This window comes from Amblyraja radiata, chromosome 20 (genome assembly GCF_010909765.2).
Source record: "Amblyraja radiata isolate CabotCenter1 chromosome 20, sAmbRad1.1.pri, whole genome shotgun sequence".
Taxonomy (NCBI): Eukaryota; Metazoa; Chordata; class Chondrichthyes; order Rajiformes; family Rajidae; genus Amblyraja; species Amblyraja radiata.
In genome coordinates, this window is record NC_045975.1 from 24283094 (window position 1) to 24306450 (window position 23357).

Here is a 23357-nt window from a genome sequence, read left to right on the forward strand (position 1 = left end):
ACATTTTGGATCAGGACCGTTCTTCAGACTGATCAGTTTGAAGAAGGGTCCTGACCCGTAATGTCATCAGTCCATTCCCTCCACAGATGCTGCCTGACTCGTGTTCTTCTTGCACTTTGTGTTCTGATCAAGATTCCAGCATCTGCAGTTCCTCATCTCTCTCTCTCTCTACCTCTCTCTCATCTTTGATCTCTATTTAACTCCATCCAGTAGACTTTTATCTTCACTGGGATAAAATATTTTTATTTTCTCTCACAATCCCACTGGTGACAAAATCTCACAACAGTCATGTTTAATGTTCATGCTTAGAGAATTAGATTGGAGACCTTTATGGAGTCATTAATTAGCTGATAGTGGAAACAATTATATGAAGAAGATGAAAGATTAGTTGGAAAATCCACTTTTACAAGTGGAATTTCCACCCCTTGTCATAAGTGTCACCGCCAGAGTAACATTACTCTTGCGGTTGAATTTGTTCAAAGGTTTTTGATGAAACATGTTGCGGTTCATCAGCAGATGTGATACAGTGTCTTCCTGTTTCCCTGCTCGAAATTTACAACCCAGTCAAAGGAGGTGAGATTTCCTTGTTAGTGCCTCAATATCCTCAGGCTTCTTTTGGCTACACTCAGCAACTGCAGAATGTTTGTGAACGTATTGCCACTTGTGTGTTGTTGAAATCATTAGCGTAAATATGCTGTTGTCTATCCAATGCAATCCTTAACTGGAATAACTTCAGTAAGGACTATGGCATGGACAATTTGCAACAGCATGTATTTTCTGTGGAAGTTACAGAAGTTTCAGGCACTAAACCATGGCTTATATTTGGTGAGGAACCACCATTGTAGAAGACCATTTGCCCAGGGGAGACATGGGCTTCCTAGGTCTGGTTATTAGACACGTGTTATAATAAACATTCCAGCACTTGCCCAGACTATTCATCATCATAAACAAGCTGCCATTAGCACTAACCAGACATCACCAATACCCTCTCCACCCTTCCATTCTCACTCATCAAGGCAAGCACTGAATATTCCACCAAACCTGCTTTGGCCTTGCATGCAATCTCCTTCCATTTGATACCCGTGCTATAACCTTATAACCTTATAACCTTATAAAGGCAGCAAACGTCAGTCATTTAATGCCACAGAATATTCACTCACATGGATAGGCAACATTTCAGGTCAAGATCCTTCTTCTGTCTGAAGAAGTACTGGAACCATATCAATGCTTATCCACATTCTCCTAACATGCTGCCTGACTTGCTGAATTACTCTAGCACTCTGTGACTTCTTTTGTAAACCAGCATCTGCAGTTCCTTGTTTCTACTCCTCTATCCTTATCTCCCACTTATCTTTTCATCTCTGACCTTTACCCAACCATCTGCCTATCAAAAAAAAGCCCATCTGTCACTTGCCAGGATTTGTCCCACCCCCACCTCTCTTCCAGCTTTCTTCACTCTCCCGCCAAATCAGTCTAAAGGAGGGTCCTGACTGGAAACATCACCTGTCCATGTTCTCCAGAGAAGCTGCCTGACCCGCTGAGTTACTCCAACACTTTGTGTCTTTTTTCTGTTAAACCAGCATCTGCAGGTCCTTGTGTATCCATCCAAACCAACCCCTGGCGTTCCCACTGCTGGTCACCTGGCACCCCCCCATCAATGCCATGTTTGATGCCCAACCATGTTCGAGACCATCCCTCACCACCAATGACATTGACATCCCCTCAGACTTCAGTTGTCTCCACAATGCAGGGTGGGTTCCCCATTCCTGCCCAGGCAGCGTGGAGCTCGTGGAAGAAAGGCTAGTTTTCACACTAAGATAACAAGGCCTGTCCTGGTCTGTATGATGCAGTGGGCCAGATGAATGAACCTGCTTTAATACTGAAGCTCCTCACACACAACAGGTGTGGGTCCCCCAAGCCGCACTGTTAACATGCTTGTGCTTCTTTAGATGCTGTGGAATCTCTGGCCCATTGTTTATGCAAGTTTTACTGTATCACAACCCATGAAAACAACTAAAATACTGTTAACAAATGTGTGACTTTTTTCTCATTTTATTCAAAGACAATAAATAGAATTATGAGGGGAATAGATTGGGTAGAACCTTTTTCCAAGGATGGAAACATCAAAAAGCATCGCTTTAAGGAGAGAAGGACAAAGGTGATGTACGGGGCAACTTTTTATACACAGCAGGTAGTGGGTGCCTGGAATGTGCTGCCAGGGTTGGTGGTTGAGGCAGACACAATAGTGGCATTTAGGAGGCTTTTGGATAAGTACATGGATGTGCAGCAGATGGAGAGATATATGGGCTGAATGACCTAATTCTGCACCTATGGCTTATGAATTATGAATGTATATAGATTATGCACGGGTAGATAAGAGGTGGCATTATGTTTGGCACAGACATTATGGGCCGAAGGACCTGTTCTTGAGCTGCACTGTTCCATGTACTATATTCCAAATTAACTTTCTATTTCAGATCATGTTGAAAATCAAACTTATTCAGGCACAAACGTCAGAGCCTTTCCACCACAGACCCAAGGTAGTGTCCATGAATATGACAACCGGTTCTTAGTATCGTCTCCGGCTGGGAAGGAATGTCTCTATGCCACAGTGCCGAAGTCCGCACACAGGAGGAACCAGGCAAGGATTCAAGGGCCTCCTATTGTAGCCAGAATGTTATCGCTTCCAGGTAAAGCCTTCATGTTGGCCTCTGGTTTATTTGGGTACAACAGCAACTCTCCCACTGTGCCTTTGATCGCAACCAGTTCTGATAAATATCTTCCCCTTCTTGATTATGTTTCTTTTTTCGATTTAAATCTTTTTATTTGAATTTCACAGCAATTTACATACATACAATGATAACAGACAGTGACAGTCAAGGCATAATTGTGCAACAGTATGTAAGTGACCCTCAAAGCCCTTACCCTACCACCTTCAACCCACCCGAATCAGGTCGAAACCAAACGGGGACAAACAACACTCACATACATACACATCCACACAAATATGGTAAGATAAACGAAACAAAAAGTACTAAAAAAAATAAATAATAATAATTTTTTTAAAAAAGGGGGTCACTAATAAGAGTAAATAAGTAAGTAATTAAATAAATAAGTGTGTGTGGGGGGGGGGGGGGGGGTTAAGGGGAGAGCAGCTGCAGTAGAGCAGAACAATGGTGGAGAGCACTCAGTCCTCTTCCGAGTCCGGGGACAAGTTGAGAGAGTTAACAAGTTCCAAGAAAGGGTTCCATGTATCTAGGAATGTCTTGGTAGAGCCTTTGAGAGAGAACCTAAGTTGTTCAAGCTTTAAATTGTAAAGCACCTCCTTAATCCAGCGGGTGTGTGTCGGGGGACAGGTGAGCCTCCAGTTAAGCAAGATCAGTCTCCGGGCTGACAAGGTTGTAAAAGCTAGAACCCGTTTCACCGCAACAGAGAGGTTGGTGTTGGGAGGGGTACCGAAAATGGCTGACAGTGGGTTTGGAGGAATAGTCTGGCCGTAGGCTCTGCTTATCAAGTCGAAAGCACTCCTCCAAAAGGCTGCTAGCTTAGGGCAAGACCAAAACATATGGCTATGGTTGGCAGGAGATTGATTACATCTGTTGCAGGTGTGCCTAACAGCGGGGTAAATTCTAGATAATCTTGCATTTGTGTAGTGGACTTTGTGAAGGACTTTGCATTGGATTAGGCCATGACGGGCACATATGGAGGAAGAATGGATCAAATCCAAGGCAGAGTCCCTGTGCTGGTCTGTTAGTTTCGTATTCAGCTCACCCTCCCACGCAGCTTTTAATGAGGTATGAGGTTTCAATATAACCAACCCTAACAAGTTATACAAAACAGAGATGCATTTCTTCCAGTTGGGATCTAGAGCTAAGATGGTATCGGTCAGGGTTTCAGGGGGGCGATTTGGGAAATGGGGGAATGTCTTCTTCACAAAATCCCTAATCTGGAAAAAACAAAAAAGGTGGGAGTTTGGGAGGCTATAGTTGGACGAGAGCTCCGCAAAAGACGAAAAGATGCCATCCTTGTATAGGTTTTTGATACTACTGATACCGTTGCTATGCCAGGTTTTGAATGCGTGGTCTGTACTTGAAGGTTTAAAGATGTGTTTTTTAAGCCGTGGGATCAAGATGGAAGGGCCTTGTAAACCGAAGTTTTTCCTGAGTTGACTCCATATCTTGAGCGAGAGGGACGCAATTGGGCCTGCACCCACAGATGTTATAGGAAGGGGGAGTTGGGAGCATAAGACAGACCGCAACCCCCTTCTTTAAATGCTAATGCACCTCCTTATAATGATAAATGTCTCCTCACTTTGCTGGTGTGTGGCACAGTGGAACAGCAGTAGAGTTGTTGCCTTACAACACCAGAGAGCTGGATTTGATCCTGACTGCAGGCGCTATCTGTAAGGAGTTTGTACATTCCCCCTGTGACCACGTAGGTTTTCTCCGAGTGCTCCGGTTTCCTCCCACACTCCAAAGACACAGTTAAGGCATTCCAAGCTTAGGTTTTATAAATGCACAAAAGGACACAATGTGCTGGAATAACTCAGCAGGTCAGGCGGCATCGCTGGAGAACATGATTAGATGCCGTTTCAGGTCGAGACCCTAGATTAAAAAAAATATTTAACTTTGCATAAACCAAAGGCAACTGAAAGAGGTGAGGTTCGTAGGTTAATTGGCTTTGGTAAAACTTGTGTAGGATAGTGCTAGAGTACAGGGTGATCGCTTGTCGGTGTGGACTCAGCGGGCTGAAAGGCATGTGTCCATGCTGCATCTCTGAAGTCTAATGTCTAAAGCTGCATTGTTGGACAATTTTACAGCAGTCAGAAAAGAACAAGAGCTGACGTTTGCCAAATTGGGTGCTTATGGTGAGACAGATTTTGTCACATACACGTTGGCGGTCCTTAGTGGTGACAACAGAGTCTGGGGAGTATATCACTTGCCAAATCTGCCTTGCATTAAGTCAAAGCAACAGCCATGTTTCAAAGTCCTAGAGCCATACAGCATGGAAACAGACCCTTTGGCCCAACGGCAACACCGACCAACATGTCCCATCTACACTAGTTCCACCTGTCTGCGTTTGGCCCACATCCCTCTAAACCTATCCTATCCATGTACCTGTCTAAATGTTTCTTAAACATTGTGATAGTGCCTGAAAATATAAGTTTAACGTGAGTTGTGGGGAGCAGGAGGAGGGCAAAGATGAAATACGGTTTTAGCACCCACAGCAGACTGTGCAGGTGCTTCCTGAACCATCTGTAGCTAATCTTACCAGGGTCACGTACTGGGCAACGTCACAGTTAATAGATGTCAAGTTTAGGTTTTATAGATACACAAAAAGACGCAAAGTGCTCAGTGGGTCAGGCAGCATCTCTGGAGAACGTGGATAGGTGACGTTTCGGGTCAAAACCCAAGACTTTATAAATGTTTAACATATATAAACCAAAGTGGGAGGAAACTGGGAGAGGTGAGGTAAGGCAATGTTTTGAAGAGCAACAAAGATTAAATTAGCAAGCATACTGTGCAGTGTCTACAATTCAATTCTGTGTGTATGTAGCGAGGAGGATGAGTGTAAACAGGGCTTGTTTTCAGAAAAAAAAGCTTAAGAGAAAATCAGTAAGAAATAATAGTGAAAAGTCTGAAGAGTCGTGACCCAAAATGTTATCTATCCATGATCTCCAGAGATGCTGCCTGTGTTTATTTATGTTTATTTTGTATGCCTCAATTTTTGTTCATTTTCAGCATCAGGGCATTAGTAGTAAGGCCAATTTTCATTACCTGCCCCTACCTGCCCATGAGAAATTGCTGGTGTGACACTACAGTGGAGTTCACTAGGGAGTGGATCTCACAGTTGATCTATAGTTTATGTTTGGGGAACACACAACACACCTACTGATGAAGTCTGTGATTGCAGTGGCATACTCATTTAGCTTGGCCACTGAGTCCTTGACTGATGCTGAGAACAAAGGGGGGGGGGGGGGGGATCCGGCTGGGGGGCATTGGTCGAGATCTTCCTCCTCTGACTGTCACTGGTGGACCATGAATATTGTGATCTCTTCTATTATGTTCTGAACCCTTTTCTCTTACTTGATATCAGAAGATGAAGACAGCCAGGCACCTCCTCTGCCTCCACGCCTCAGTGATGGGAAGCCTAACGTCTCCTCTGCGCATCGACTCTGTCCAACGCTACCAGCCAAACCGTCTTCACATTCCCGGGTCCCTCCACCTCGGCCCAAGAGGAGTAAGCTAACGTGCAGTCAAAATATTGGATTCTTAAAATAACTGAATTCTGCAAATTATATTGCTTATATAACCGGCCAAACCTTTTTCCCAGGGTGGAAATGTCAAAGACTAGAGGGCACAGTTTTAAGGTGAGAGGGATAGAGAAAATGTAGAAACCAAGAACGGCAGATGCTGGTTAATACACAAAAGGACACAACGCGTTGGAGTAACTCAGCAGCTCATGCAGCATCCCTGGAGAACATGGATGGGTGACATTTCGGTGTAGGACCTTTCTTCAGACTTCTGCTCTGAAAAAGGGTCTTGACCTGAAACATCACCTATCCATGATCTCCAGGGATGCTGTCTGACCCGCTGAGTAACTCCTACACATTGTGTCCTTTAAAGTTTAAAGGAGATGTATGGAGCAAGTTTTCACATAGACAGTGGTGCCAGGAGAGGTGGTGGAGGTAAATACGATGGTGGTGTTTAAGAGGCTTTTAGATAGACACAAGGATATGTATGGAATGGAGGAATACAGATCATGTGCAGGCAGAGATGAACTTAACTTGGCTTCATGTTTGGCATGGACATTGTGGGCCGAATGCAGTGGTTCTGTCTTGTACTGTTCTTTGTTCCATGACAATATCACCACCGGGTATGTCCATAATGGCCGCCTCGCCAGCAGTCTGTCTTGTCCTTTCACTGTTTTTATTATTTTAAATATGTCTTGGATGTTTGTTTTAATCTCTTGGTATGTTTTATGTGGGGGGTGGGATTGGGGGAAACTTTTTCCAGTCACTTACCTCGACGGAGATGCGATTTTTCTCTGTCGCATCTCCGTCCCCCCCCCGCAACTTACAACGTGGAGTGGTGCGGCCTTTCCTGGAGACCGGCCCGGAGCTTCAAGCCGCGGGTGCGGCGCGGACTTACCATCACGGACCTGGGATCTTTTGCCGAGGATCGCCAGTGTTGGAGCTCCGACCGCGGGGCCTGCGGACTTTAACACCGTGAAGCAGCGGTCTCCGGTAATAAGCGGCCGATTCGGAAGCTCCATGCCGTGGAGTGTTCCAATCCATCCCGACGCCGGAGTTTCGATCATCCCGACGAGAGGGCTTGAACAGCGGACCGTCGGCAATGGCCCCGTTCAAAGGCCCCGACTACGGGTGAACAAAGGAGGGAGATGACTGAACTTTATTGCCTTCCATCAGTGAGGAATGTTGATTCCACCGTGGTGGATGTTTATGATAAACTTTATTTTATGTGCTGTGTGTATTTTTGCCTTTTTACTTAGTATGGCTGTATGGTAACTCAGATTTCACTGTACCTTAATTGGTACACGTGACAATTAAATTGAAACTTGAATCTTGAACTTTGAAGAATATTTCATTTGCATTAAAGCACAACTGAGTCATTCTTAGAAAAGACTGAATTAATACCATTGTGCTTTCAATTAACGTAGTGGCTTCGAGGATTTGGTCAACATTTTCCATCATAACTTCAGATTATTGCATATACTTAAATGTCTGTAATAAGAGGTGCTGAGACATTCCTTGATGCTATTCAGAATAAAAGGACATACCTTTAGAATGGAAATGAGGAGCAATTTCTTTAGCCAGGGGGTGGTAAATCTGTAGAATTCATTGGCACAGACGGCGGTGGACGCCAAGTCATTAGGCATTTTTAAAGTGAAAATTGATAGGTTCTTGATTAGTAAGGATGTCAAAGATTACAAGGAGGAGATAGGAGAATGGGGATTAGAGGGAAGAATAGATCGGCCATGATCGCGTAGTGGAGCAGATTTGTTGAGCTGAATGGTGTAATTCTACTATGTATTATGGTCTTATGGTCTTACGCACTGCTGGGGCAAAGGGGTTAAAATTAGCTGCCCCTCCTATATCCAAGAATGGACCACCAGATGACTATCTCCGCAATGTAGCTCACACTCCCTCTTTAATCTGACTGACAGTGCTCATCACTCTGTAATGCTGTGCTTAAGACAATAATCATTGATCAGCTTTTAGGCTTTTGAACCTTCTAATGCAAGTATTTTCTCACAGTTTCACCGCCCTCAAAGAACTTCACTTCCAATGTGGATGGGAAAGCCAATATAAATGTGGTTGCCCTTAACTTGGGAAAGTTGGTGGAGATCGATAGTGGTGAGTAAATGACTGGGCCCATTGCCCTCTCGTGTGTAAAAGTAACCACAACTTCATTTAAAGTTAGTAAGTCTCTTCAGACCCACAGTTGCTGCTTCTTTGAGCAAATAATTATATTACAAATTAGTCAAGAATTAATGTATCAATCTGTGCTGCGGGATACAGCCTTACCAAATCTGCCACACTGTATGTAATTGTCTCCATTCTGGGGCTGTAAATAATTAGGTCATATATACAGGAAGGAAGACTTGTATTTATAAAGTCCATTGACCTGTTTCTCAGAATAAGCTTCGGGAATCTTTATAAAATAAGTTGCCCAAAATAAAGCAGCAACTGTAGGTCTGAGGTTTCTGTGGCGGGCTTATCTCTACTGTGAATGAATGCTAATTTAAAAACGGGCAGCGATTTATTCTAGGCTTATTCATATAATACAGGATATTACTTTAGCCTTAAAATTATGTCCTGTTGCACAATGTTTCTGTGCAGTTCATGACTCAAGCAGATTGTAAACCCACGTGTGTCACGTTTTTCTTATTGTGCACCCTTGGTGTATATAAAAGAGGTCTCCGTCCATGCAAGTCATGTTAAACAATGCATCATTCATGTTTTGATGAATGGTTGTGCAAAATATTCTACACAAATAAAGCCCAGCATACTGAAACAGGCCATAACTCTATGCATCTACTTCCATAGAAGGCTTAGGAAATTTGCCATGTCCCCGACAACTCTCACCAACTTCTACAGATGCGCCGTAGAAAGCATTTTATCAGGAGGCGTTGCAGCATGGTTTTGGAACAGCTCCATCCAAGACCGCAAGAAATTGATAGAATTGTGGATGCAAACCATTCCATCACCTCCCTTCCATTGATTCCATCTAGACTTCACAAGCATAATCAAGGACATGTCTCATCCTGGATACTTCCTCTTCTCCCCTCTCCCGTCAAGCAAAAGATACAGAAGTATGTAAACGCACACCTCCAGATTCAGGGACAGTTTCTTCACAGCTGTTTTCAGGCAACTGAAACACCCTATCACCAACTAGAGAGCGGTCCTGACCTACCATCTACCTCATTGGAGAGCCTCGGACTATCTTTATTCAGACTTTTCTGGACTTTATCTTGCAATAAACATTATTCCCTTTATCCTGTATCCGTACACGATGGATGGCTTGATGGTAATCATATATAGTCTTTCCGTTAGCACGCAACAAAAAAGCTTTTTACTGAACCTATAAGTGACAAGTGACAAAAATAAACAAAACCAAACTAAAGCAGACTGAACTAAAGTGGCAGATTGTGGCTGCCTCAGCCTTCGTCACAATGAAGCCAACCTCACCTGCCCTGTTGTTCTGAGGCAGTCAGCTGCTTACACGTACGTCATTGAGCAAGTTTCTTTGTCTTCCGAACACGTCCGATCTTGCTTTTGCTATAAAACCCTACCGGCACCTGGACTCGAGGGCCTGAGCCACAGGTCGAGGTTGAGCAGGCTTGGACTTTAATTCCTAGGAGTGCAGGAGGATGAGGGGAGAACCTATAGAGATGTATAAGATCATGAGAGGAATAGATAGGGTAAATGCATAGAGTCTTTTACCCACAGTAGGTGAATTAAGAACCAGAGGACAAGGGATTAAGGTGAGAGGGGAAATAGGAACCTGAGGACAATTTTTTACACAAACGGTGTTGGGTGAATAGAACAAACTGCCAGAGGATATCTTGTATGTCTTTTGAGTGTGGGAGGAAACCAGAGCACCCGGAGAAAACCCACTTGGTCAAAGGGAGAATGTACAAACTCTGCACAGACCGCACCCATAGTCAGGATCGAACCCGGGACTCTGGCGTTGTAAGGCAGCAAGTTTACCACTGCCACCTCGCTGTCTGTGTGGAGGTTGCACGCTCTTCCTGTAACCACGTGATTTCCGCTGGCTAATGGCTCTCGTTTCCTCCCACATCACAAAGACATGTGGGTTTGTATATTAATTGGCCTCTGTAAATTGCCCCTGGTGTGTATGGAATGGATGAGAAAGTGGGATGACATATAACTAGTATGAATGGGTGATCTAGGCTAAAGGGCCTGTTTCCATGTTGTATCCCCAAATGAAACTAAACCCAACCCTTACCCCATATCCTATTCAAACCTCCAGTGTCCTACAAATTGCCACCCCTCCCCCCCCCTGACTTTCTTTAGCCCCCCTCCCCCAGAAGCAGAGGGAGAAGGTCTTCGGAGCAGGCCGAACGTCCAATGGTTTTCATGCACATGTGAATCCTGGGCCTTGCATAAAATCAGATTCCTTTGATGGGATCCACACACACAGTTGGCCTTTGCAAGTACTATCTGATTTTAGGTGCTCTGTCGTTTTATTCCATTGGGATTGAACTTGATGAATCTTAACCAATCCTTTTCTTTATTATGTTGCAGTGCAAGCACAGAATGTGGAAGCCGTTCACTGCCAAAACTGTTCAGCAATCTTGTCCTGCATCAGTCGGATTCACCAACAACATGCAGACATAGTGAGTACCCTGCATCATTCAATGGTGGATGTCAGAAATAAATTAAGGGTCCCGATCTCTTAAAAGAACACTGCTATGCTTTACTAACTGACACAGTCGGAAAGGCCTTGTGCTGGAAACATACCATTTTAGTGGATTAGCGTATTGAATGAAATTCAATAAGCGAGTTCGGTATTCCGAAAAACACAAGGAATCATGGGATTTGTCAAAGGTCATTCGTGATAAACAAAAAAAAAAACGAATGCAGCACTGTATAAACTGTGTATATATTGTTAACTATTCTACCTATTAATTAATCTAGAATTATGTCAACTCAATAGCTTCCTTTCTTGTTCTGCTGTTCACACACTACTTACTTAACATCCCAGTTTTAATTCAGTTCATTAATCTGCAATTATGAGATGTTCAATAAGTTAAAGAATTTATTATTTTCATTTAATCCTTAATGTGCTTGCTACTGGAATAAGAAAATATTACTTATGTTTGATACATTTTCTTATCTTTATTAAAATTGATGTGTAAAAATATATTTAATCTGAGGAACGGGGGTGCCAGGTAGCGGGGTGTAACAGCGAGATGGGGGCAGATACGAGTGAGAGACAGGGGAGAGGGACATTCTCGGCAGCTGAGCTGCTGCGTGAGCCTGCGTTCGTCCGTGGTCGGGATCGAGCCCAGGTCTCCGGCACTACATGCGCTATTGAGTTGCAGCTGGGCCGTCCCTGTCCCTTCCCGAGAGCCCCGGGAAGTCCGGGGTGGCACTGGGCTGGTGGGGCACCGGCCCGAATTGGTGGCAGCTCCGGGATTGCAGCCGGCGCGGAGGGGAGGCGCTGGTTCCGGCTCGGCTCTGCTCCGGCTCCCAGGGGTAGGGGGCATTCTCCGGTGGCTGTGGGTTGGCCCTCTCGGTGTCGGCAGGACGAGCAGCATCTTTGGAGAAAAGGAATAGGTGACGTTTAGGGTCGAGACTCTTCTACGGAAATGTTGCATGACCCGCTGAGTTGCTGCAGCACTTTGTAAGTATCCCCGTTGGTGACTGGTGTTCGGCTTTCGCCGGCGCCTGGGGGGGTTGACCGACGGCCGCTAGGTGGGGAGGGAGGTGCGGCTGTCGGTCCTGGACCATCGGGGAATGTTTTTTGCGGGAATTGGAGTGGAGTTGGGCTGGAGTTGGCGCTTCTTCTCCACGTTGGCTGTGGGCCTGAGGCCGCCCCCGGACAGGGGTGGGGCTCTCGGTGGGCGGAAGGGGATTCAATGGTGGTTCGGCGACACTTGCGGCGGCACTGAGGGCCCAGATTCGATCCAGGCTGCGGATGGGGCGCAGGACTGTGTACGCGCAGCAGCTCAGCTGCCGAGAATGTTTATCTCGAGTGACCTATGACCTGGGCATGCGCAGTTGCAATACCTAACTCGCTTATAAAGAAGCATGGACAGGAAAGGTTTAGATTTGGCGGATGCAAAGACGACAACCAAGTTTTCTGAACTGATTTATTAACACAATCGCTCCTTGGCATACAGGTCTCTGCAAACACGTCTGATCACATCGGTGGTCAACACCACAACTGTGGCGCGAAAGCGAAACCGCGCGAAAACAGCAGCCCCTCCCGAGTAACGTGACCGCGGCTTCCGAACGCCGGGTTCGATACCTGCGTGCGCCAGCAGGCGCCACTACATGGAGTTATATGAGCCGAATGCAGGCAGGTGGCTGCACAGTGGCACAGCGGTAGAGTTGTTGCCTTACTGTGCCAGAGACCCGGGTTTGATCCTGACCATGGGTACTATCTGTATGGAGTTTGTACGTTCTCCCAGTGACTGCGTGGGTTTTCTCCGGGTGCTCTGGTTACCTCTCACACTCCAAAGACGTACAGGTTTGTCGGTGAATTGGCATTGGTAAAAATGTCATTTAGTGCAGTTGGAGATATAGCATGGAAACAGGCCCTTTGGTCCATGAACACGTTGACTATCGATCACTCGTTCACATTGGCTCTACGTTATCTCATTTCTCATTCACTCCCCAACACAATAGGGGCAAATTACAGAGGGCAATTAACCCACTAACCTACACGTCTTTGGGATGTCGGAGGAAACTGGAGTACCCAGAGGAAACTCACGCAGTCACAGGGAGAACATGAAAATTCCACACAGGCAGCACCCGAGGTCAAGGTTGAAGTTGGGTCTCTGGCACTGTGAAGCAGCAGTTCTACCTGCTGTGCCAGTGTGCCGCTCTTGTTGTCTGCTATATCTGTTAGGCAAGCTCCTTTCATTAGATGCTGAACTGTCTTTGTTTTCTTGTCCAGGTCTGGCCTTGCGAATTCTGTAAAAAGCATAACGTTGTCACTCGATCCTTCAGAACAGTACCAAACATTCAGGATGTTGTATATATCCCTGGGCCAATCGATGATGACTACATCAATGTGGATGACTCCTTGGTCATTTTCTGTGTGGATATCTCGGGAAGTATGTGTGTAACCAATGAGGTGAGGACAAGTCCAGGACATCTCAAAAATGACTTCATGAATGTTATGTCATGGATGGAAATTCAGGAATCAGAGCTGCATCCCAAGCTGATTCAAGATCGTTGATTCTGTCTTTCTAGGTCAAGGCTACCCACGGTTTCGGGACAGTTCATATATCAAGGTTACAGGTACATATTTGCTGCTATATTTCAGAGTGGATGGGACAATATACTGTGAATTGCACTTCCTCATTTCTTTTACCACCCTTTCCTTCTCTCCAAAGATGTTGCCTGTCCCGCTGAGTTACTCCAGCATTTTGTGTCTACCTTATTACTTTTAGATTGGAGAAGTAGCATGGGGAAAATGCCTTTCGGCCCGCCAAGTCCATGCCGGCCATCGATCTCCCCTTCACACTAGTTCCATGTTATTCCCACTTTGAGTAAGACTTCCCACACACCAGGGGCAATTTGCAGAGGCCCAATTAACCCACCTACTAGACACAGCATGTCTAGTAGGAAGAGGATGCGAAAGGGGGATAACGCAGGACTGGTATGAACACGTGATCGATGGTTTGTGTGGAGTCGATGGGCCCAAGGGCCTGTTTCTAGGCTGTTCATTTTAATCAATCAATCAATTTCCCTTTTTAAGTATGCAGACGATATGGTCCTGGTGGCCCACATCAAGGATCACACTTCTCTGGCTGCCTACTATCAGCAGGTCAACTCCCTGATGCTGTGGATCAAAGAGAGCTCTCTGGAGCTTAACATCTCCAAGACCAAGGAGCTGTGTTGTGGGGGGAGGCGAACATCTTCCCCCCCCCCCAACCTCTCTTTGAACCTCTGAGGCTGAATGGGCAGACAGTTGAGCAGGTAGAGGCCTTTAGATACCTGGGCACAGAGATTGACACCCGCCTGTCCTTCTCCCAGCACACAGACTCTGTGTACAAGAAGGCACAGCAACGCCTGTTCCTGCTGAGGAAACTCAGGAGCTTTGATGTCAGACAGGACATTTTAACAAGCGGGTACTGCTGCACCCGCTGAGTTTCCCCAGCAATTTTGTGTTGGCCTATTTCCTTCGCTCCATAGATGCTGCTGCACCCGCTGAGTTTCCCCAGCAATTTTGTGTAGGCCTATTCCCTTCGCTCCATAGATGCTGCTGCACCCGCTGAGTTTCCCCAGCAATTTTGTGTACCTAGGACATTTTAACAGCTGTCTATAAATCACTTATAGAATCTGTACTCACCTTTAACATCACATCCTGGTTCACCCTCACCTCTGTCAAAGACAAATCAAAGCTTTCCCGGATTATCAATCAAGCAAGCAAAATAACTGGCAAAACTCAAAATCAATTATCCGTACTCCACACCCAGGCAGTTAAAAGGAAAGCCAACCTCATTACACAGGATCCCACCCACCCCCTGCACAAGTCCTTCCAACTTCTGCCATCAGGCCGCCGATATAAAGTCCCCCTATCCAAGAAAAACATCCACAAAAACTCACTCATACCCATTGCCATAAACAGCTTAAATAAAAAATGAACAAGGGACAAATTAACCCTGACGCACTGTCACTTTATACGTATCCACAACTTTTATCTTGTCTATTTTTAAAGTTTCTAATCTTTATACTTGCTTTTAAGATCTATACACACTGTGTGTGCTCGCAGAAATTTGTGTTGTATGACTGCTTATCAGTACATTGTCCTGGTTGTATGTTGAGCCACGTCAAAGAAGATTTTCTGTTACGACAGACAATAAAGTTTTCTGAATCTGAATCTGAATCAAGACATTTACACGAACGGGCAAGAAAGCAGCTGTGAGGGTTAATGAAATGTTGGTTTATTTCACTGTTGAGTCTGCATGCATCACCAGCTTAATTTCCCTGGAGAGTTTCAAAGAGGGAAACCCATTGTTCCACAGTTACATGTTAATACTATTCTAATTGAACCATTAAGGTACTGAAATGATCAACAAGTCTCTCCTGAGGGACCATATTTTTGTAACCTGATGCATGGCAGTTTGATGTGACAATCAGTAGATTGGAACAGACTTCTGAATGTATTCTTGGGAAGCTTACATCCCTACGCAATGAACGTTGAAATCTCCAATTTTAGTTTTTTTAGCTTTTAGTTTTAGAGATACAGCGTGGCCCACCAAGTCCGCGCCGACCAGTGATCCTCGCACATTAACACTATCCTACACACACTAGGGACAATTTACACATACACCAAGCCAATTAACCTACATACATGTGCGTCTTTGTAGCCTGGGAGGAAACTGAAGATCTCAGAAAAAAACACACGCGGTTATGGGGAGAACGTACAAACTCCGTACAAACAGCATCCGTAGTTGGGTCTCCGGCGCTGCAAGCACTGTAAAGCAGTAATTCTACTGCTGCGCCACCATGCCATAACCACTAACAAACAACCCCTCCCTTTTCATCCACAACCCCCCACCCCCTCCACCGCTGTGCCCCACCTAGATCGCTCCTATTTCTCCCCTCCCCCTCCCCATACCTTCCTTCGTCTAGCTTCTAGCTGCATTTGCAACTCTTCGATCTTTTTAGCTCACACCGGGTTTTTTTAATCACCGGCCTTTGTCCTATGTTCACCTATTAGTTGTCATGCTTTGTCCTGCCCGTCCTCTCCTCCAGATTTCTTCCCCCTTACAACTAGTCTGAAGAAGGGTACCAACCTGAAATGCCATATATCCATGTTCTTCAGAGATGCTGCCTGTCCGGCTGAGTTACTCCAGCACTCTGGGTCTTTTTTTGTGTGTAAACCAACACATGCAGTTCCTAGTTTCTGCTTCTAAATGCAATGTCATTCTCCCCTTGATTTAACCCTGCACCTGCTCCCAAACCCAGTAATCTAGAACATTTTTAGACCTGAGGTAAATGACTAAGACCTTCCCAGTGGTGTCTGCGGTACCTGGTAATATCAGCCCGGCACAACAGATGGGTCCAATCCCAAGCCAGGATAATTTTCAGCCTCGAGTTCTCTCTCTGTGAAAAAGCTTCTGATACTGCAGCTGATTCTTGTTGAGCAGAGAGACTTGGCTCAAATAAGGTACTACCTGTATAACTGCATTAAAATACACTTGGACAGGTACATGAATATGAAAGCTTTAGAGGGATATGGGCCAAATGCAGGCTGATGGAACTAGTGTAGATGGGACATCATGGTCGGCATGGACAAGTTGGGCCAAATGGCCTGTTTCCTTGCTCTATGACTATTTATTGTACCCATATATCCTAGCAGTAGGAAGGGCTATATGACCCATAGAAATCTAGGACGTTGTGTTGTATCTTTAGGAGCTTTTGAAATAATTTGAGTGGAAGCAAGTTGTTCTCCATGGTAAAAGCCATGTTTTAAAACCTGACTTTATTACAAACTAGACCAAGGGCAGACCCGTTGGGTCTGCTCCCCCAACGCAGCTGTTCCCTACCCGTAGCCCCCACGGGAGACGTGGTCCTCCAACTCAAACGGCTCAGGAATGAGCAGTGCGGCTGTTTTTAAATGGCGTCTTTGAGGCGAGATGCGGGCGCCAGCAGCCGTTATGGTCGCTGGCCAGCAGGAGGCGACAAAATGAGCGAGTGGGGGGGGAGAAGGATTTGATTAAAAACGTGTACTTAAACACGACAAAATGTAATGAGGAGCAGATACTTAGAAAGAAAAGTGAAATCTCTACCGAAATGGAAAAGATCTCGGCGATTGAGCGTCTGGATTCGGCGTGGCAATGAATCAAATGCAGAAAGGCTGCCGGACGGCAGCCGGATGGCAGCCACAGAGTTTTAATAGTATATAGATAGATAGAGCAGAAATTGCAGGAACAGGTCACCCTGGAGGCTGCAACAAACTCACTGGGGAGTCCTCCATCCATTAATTGGTTTAATCTATTGCATTGATCAATCCCCATTGTCCCAACACAGTTACACTAAATAGCCTGTAAGATGTGACTTACAAGTGTGGACATTTGTGTGGAAGCTTTCTTTTGAGTGGAAGCTAGCAATTGTTAAACTGACCATTATTCCTTCTTGACTTTGCAGAACGTTCAAGAAGCTATCTTGACTTCTTTGAAGCACATGACACAGACCTGTCCCCAGAAGCGGGTTGCCTTGGTGACATTTAACGATGAGGTATGGTAATATTTGGGAAATAATGGTTATGTTACAGTGGAAGAATGAACATACTGATAGCTACATTACATTGTTGGGTAGGGAAGTAAACATTGAGTAGATATACAAGAGAGGTGCGGGTGGAAAATGTGTGACCCTTTAGTTTGAGTAAATGTCAATTCTAACTGAATCCCCCACTGGAGAGCAGTGTGAGGAATAATAGGACTCAATTCCCTTTCTTTTCCCAGGTAACCATCTATGGTGATGGAACACAGATGCCCACAAGACTGAGTAATTATCAGCTGTTGGATTCAGACTTCCTAAAGGAAAAAGGCAGAGATTATCCCAGGCCAGAGTGCATAGCAGAGAGCATTCAAACACTAAGCTACAGGGTCCAAGAGTAAGTACAGAATTTATTGTTTGCCAATTGAATGTCAATAAGCCATCGATTAATGGATTTATGCCACTGGTGTAGTTTGATGTGTGTAGAATAAAGGTGGCACAACATTCTTGATAGACACAAAATGCTGGAGTAACTCAGCGGATCAAGCAGCATCTCTGGAGAAAAGGAATAGGTGACGTTATGGGTTGAGACTCTTCTTCAGACTAACCCAATATTTTGTTAGCTGGAGTTACATGGACATATTCGTTCATGACCAGGGCTGAATATGAAGGAATGTTCGAGATGGTTTTTTGTGGATACTTCCATAGAACATGAAACCGTACAGCAGAGAACAGGCACTTTGGCCCACAATGTCCCCACCAAACATAATGCCAACATAAACTAATCTCTTCTGCCTGCACATGATCCATATCCTCCCCATTCCCTGCATATCCATGTGTCTATCCAAAAGCCTTTTAAATGCCACTATTGCATCTGCCCCCACCCCCACCAGCCCTGGCAGCGCGTTCCAGGCACCTACCACCCTCTGTGTAAAAATAAACTCTTTCCTCACTTTTTGCATTTGACTAAACTCATCATGTTCATGAAAATTCAAGTGCTCTTTCAGTATAAAATAACAGAAAAATGCACTTGAAGCAGTAACGAAGCAGGTTCTTTGTGAAGGTACTTGCGTATTCAGTTTAATTTAGAGAAACAGGCTCTTTAGCCCACCAACATTGATCACCCGTTGACACTAGTTCTATGTTATCACGCTTTCTCATCAACTCTGTACATACTAGGAACAATTTACAGAGGGTAATTAATCTACAAACCTGCATGTCTTTGGGATGTGAGAGGAAGCCGATCCCATCGAAGGAAACCCATGCTGTCACAGGGAGAACATGCAAACTCCATATAGACAGCACCCCTAGTCAGGATCGAACCTGGGTCTCTGGTGCTGTGAGGCAGCTGCTCTAACAGCTACGCCACTGTGGCGACCCCCCCCCCCCCCCAGCACTGCGGCAGGTGACAAGAACGTGCACAATTGAACTGGATGGCAGGCTGGCCGATATTGAATATGACGTTTTTATAGTGAGTAGTTTCTTCTTTTTCCTTATGCTTATTTTAATTTTGTGGTCTGGCACACTTAAGCATATCCTTTACATTTCTTTAGTTGACTGAAGAAGGGTCTCGACCCGAAACTTCGCCTATTTCCTTCGCTCCATAGATGCTGCCTCACCCTCCGAGTTTCTCCAGCATTTTTGTCTACCTTCGATTTTCCAGCATCTGCAGTTCCTTCTTAAACTTTCCATTTCTGTGTTGATTTTTAACATTGGTCTATGCTAAAAGCACCCGCTCTCACTCTAAATGTCGAGGCTAGCGAAGATAGAGAGACAAAATGCTGGAGTAACTTAGCGGATCAGGCAGCATCTCTGGAAAAAAGGATATTGACCCGAATCGTCACCTATTTCTGAGTTACTGAGTTACTCCAGCATTTTGTGTCTATCTTTGGTGTAAACCAGCATCTGCAGTTCCTTCCTACTCACAAGCATCTTCTAGTCTTCTTTTAAAGCCATTTTTTCCAGGGATTTAGTCAATGGTGTTCATGTCGTCAACTAATGTTCACACTCTGTCCAACACCGGTCTCTAAATTCCTCTTCCAGTTCCTGGTTAGTTGAAGTTTAAATGCTTATTTCTGCTAAGTTCTGGGAGCTCAACACACGCCCGGCCACAATTGCGCTTCGATTTGACCCAAAGTTTGTAATTTTTCTCCGTAGGATGAGAGAGAAAGGTGCTACTGCCCTGGGTCCAGCTGCACTTGTAGCAGTGTCGATGGCATCAATGAGTCCCGGCTCAAAGGTATGTCTGAGCCGATGGCAATGTCCTGACAGCTGTTCTGCCTGAGATCTACACACCCAGGACCAACCCAGAATTGTATCTGGATCATTCTGTCTGGCAAGAATCCAAGTACAAAGCTCCATGCATTGAGCCACAGGTGGAACAGGGAAGAGAGTCATGGAGCTATGTGCAGGAGGGAACTGCAGATGCTGGTTTACAATGAAGATAGACACTAAATGCTAGAGTAATTCAGCAGGACACAACACTTCTGGATAGAAGGAATGGGTGATGTTTCAGGACTGAAGAAGTCTGAAGAAGGGTCTTGACCCGAAACGTCATCCATTCCTTCTATCCAAAGATGCTGCCTGTTCCGCTGAGTTACTCCAGCATTTTGTGTCTATCTTCAGGGAGCTATGCCTCTTTCATATCAATCTGCCATTGGCGTAAAAGAGCATGGAAACAGGCCCTTCAGCCCAACTAGTCTATGCCAACCAAGATGTTCCATCTATGCTAGTCCCACCTGGCCGGGTTTGGCCCATATCCCTCTAAAACTTTCCTATCCATGTACCTACCTTTCAAATGTTGTTATAGTCCTGCCTCTTTTTTTACCAAAGGGTGGTGGGTATATCGAACGAGTTGCTGGAGGTGGTAGTTGAGGCAGGTATTATCGTAATGTTTAAGATGCATTTAGACAGGTACATGGATAGGGTTAGAGGGAAATGGGCCTAATGCAGACAGGTGGGACTAGTGTAGATGAGGCATATTGGTCAGCATGGGCAAGTAGGGCCAAAGCGCCTGGTTCCACTCTTTGTGATTCTATGACTCTCTCTGCCTCAACTACCTTCTCTGGCAACTCGTTCCATATAACCACAACCTTCTGCATGAAAAATGTTTTCACACTGCCATCCAATACCACTGGTGATAGAATGATGTAATAATATTTGCTGCAACGCGAGTAGAAGGCTTGTATTATCAAGTTTCATCTGCAAGGACAATTCTATAACTCTTATACATTCTGCAACTTCAGGTGATCATCTGTACAGATGGGAAGGCAAATATAGGCCTGGGATACTTGGAGAGCATGGAGGAAGATATGCATGCCTACTCCAAACAATTCTACACCGATTTAGGAGAGCAAGCAACTTTAAATGGGTAAGCAATCAATTTTTATGCTCCACTGTTTTTGCACAAAATGACTTCCAATTACTGTATATTGCATTTTAATGAAACTCAAAAACACTTCAGATGCTGGAGACCTGGGGGAGGAAACACAGGGAATGATGAAAATATTCAGCAGGTTACGCAGCATCTGTGGTAAGAGAAGGAAAGTTAATGTTCCAGATCCAGGACCCTTTTTCAGAAATTCTTCCCACAGATGCTACCTTTAGACTTTAGAAATACAGCGCAGAAATTGGCCCTTTGGCCCACCGAGTCTGCGCCGAGCAGTGATCACCCCGTACACTAGCACCATCCTACACACCAGGGACAATTTACAATTTTACTGAAACTAATTAACCTACAAAACTATATGTCATTGGAGTGTGGGAGGGAACCTGAGCACCCGGAGAAAACCCACATGGTCACAGAGAATGTGCAAACACCCAGATAGCACCCATAGTCAGGATCGAACCTGGGTCTCCGGCACAGTAAGGCAGAAACTCTACCGCTGCGCCACCATGTCTCAGAGTTTCTGGTTGGAAAGTTATAGCAGAAGAGTGACAAAATAAAAATGGTCTGCTCCACACAGATTTATATTTTCTGTCCTTGCTCCAGGGTGATTGTATCGATTCTGACAATAGAAGGCACCGACTGTAGATTGGCAGAACTTGGAAACTTGGCAGATCGGACAGGAGGAAGGGTAAGAATACCAATGTAATAGTGGAAACAGTAACACTGTTAATTACTTCACTTCAAAATGCAGTTTATATAATGAAACAAAAAATAACACAACTCCAGCGGAATTATCTTAAGAGCAATGAACAATGTCAACAAAAAATGGCACAAAGTGCTGGAGTAACTCAGCGGGTCAGGCAGCATCCCTGGAGAACACGGATAGGTGATTTTTTGGGTCGGGACCCATCTTCAGGTTCTTGCTGAATCTTGCTCCTCCCATTTTAAACCTATATCCTCTGTTTTTTGATTCCCCTGCACTGGATCAAAGACTCAATGCGTGTTTACAAGTTCAGAGTAGATCTCATTTTAATCTCCTTTAATGCTTCAGTCATGGAATAAATAGTCACAGTCATAGCCTTCAGTTCAACTTGCCCATACCGACCAACATGCCCCATCCACACTGGTTCCACCTGCCTGCGTTTGGCCCATATCCCTCTCAACCTATGGTATCCATGTATCTATCCAAATGCTTTTTAAATGTTGCAATAGTACCTACCTCAACTACCTCCTCCGGCAGCTCGTTCCATGTACCTACCACTCTCTGTATAAAAAAAGTTGCTCCCAGGTCCATATTAAATCCTTTACCCCTCACCTTAAACCAAAGTCCTCTGGTTCTTGATTCCCCTTCTCTCAATAAAAGACTGTCCATTTACCCTATCTATTCCCCTCATGATCTTATACATGTGACAAAATGTCACATGGAATAGAAATCCAAAACACAAAAAGCTCATGTCCATTTCCTGGCATGTGTTGAGTGAATTGGTCTCAACTGAGGCAGCAACTGGGATGCTCTGTGACTAGGTTTGCTCCACCAAATTAGATAGGGCTGCGTTCCAGATAGATATCCAGTGACCATGAGACACTATTTGATTGATGTTCTTTTCACTGCTGGATGTGCTTAAAGTTATGATCTTTATTACAATATAAACTTTCTGACTGTGGAAAGCTGATATATCCTGTATGGATTCATAATTTAGTTTCATTGTCCTGTCAAGCACTAGAGGGTCAACAATGGACCTTTTGCAGTTGTGTTAATGCTGTTGTCGCTAAGCACACGACTTCTACTTGTCCTCTACAATCTCGTTAATCATCTCTGATATTCCTGGATACAGAGAGAGATCCCAGTGTTGCATCCTGAGTTATGTAAACACGTTGCACTCGGGCTGACTGATTGTGGGTATCACAGTGGTGCAGCCAGTTGAGCTGCTGCCTCATAACGCTAAAGACTCACTTGCAAATAAAGAGCGACCCATCAAAAACTACTGTATGCCATAGAAGTGTCCGGATTGGTGGCACAGTGGTAGAGTTGCTGCCTTACAGCGCCAGAGACCCGGATTCGATCCTGACTACGGGTGCTGTCCGTACGGAGTTTAGAGGTTCCCCTTGTGACCGCATGGCTTTTCTCCGGGAACTCCAGTTTCTTCCCACACTCCAAAGACGTACAGATTTGTAGGTGGGTTTGGCTTTTGGCAAAAATTGCTAATTGTTCCTAGTGTATAGGATAGTGCTAGTGTAGGGGGATCGCTGGTCAATACGGTAGGCTCTGTTTCCATGCTATATCCCTAAACTAAACTAAACTAAACTAAGTGTCTTGCACATGGGTACTCTGAAGTTAATCCTGGGTTTTCAAGGTTTAGTTTAGATTAGAGATACAGCATGGAAACAGACCTTTCGGCCCATCGAGTCCGCGCCGACCAACAATCACCCATGCACTAGTTCTCTCCTACACAATTGGGACAACTTTTACATTAGACAATCGGTGCAGGAGTAGGCCATTCGACCCTTCGAGCCAACACT

At 45.0% G+C, this 23357-nt stretch overlaps 1 protein-coding gene across 1 annotated transcript in view; it reads left to right on the forward strand.

The window, feature by feature from the left end:
* Positions 1-23357, forward strand: part of LOC116984722 (circularly permutated Ras protein 1-like) — a 48440-nt gene that overhangs the window by 12967 nt on the left and 12116 nt on the right. Inside the window, exons 3-13 of the mRNA XM_033039054.1 lie at positions 2478-2690; positions 6097-6240; positions 8279-8377; positions 10793-10884; positions 13173-13352; positions 13472-13519; positions 17378-17467; positions 17695-17846; positions 19607-19688; positions 20695-20819; positions 21441-21525. Of these exons, the coding sequence (XP_032894945.1) occupies positions 2478-2690; positions 6097-6240; positions 8279-8377; positions 10793-10884; positions 13173-13352; positions 13472-13519; positions 17378-17467; positions 17695-17846; positions 19607-19688; positions 20695-20819; positions 21441-21525 (1310 nt within the window). The remainder of the gene's footprint in view (positions 1-2477; positions 2691-6096; positions 6241-8278; positions 8378-10792; positions 10885-13172; positions 13353-13471; positions 13520-17377; positions 17468-17694; positions 17847-19606; positions 19689-20694; positions 20820-21440; positions 21526-23357) is intronic.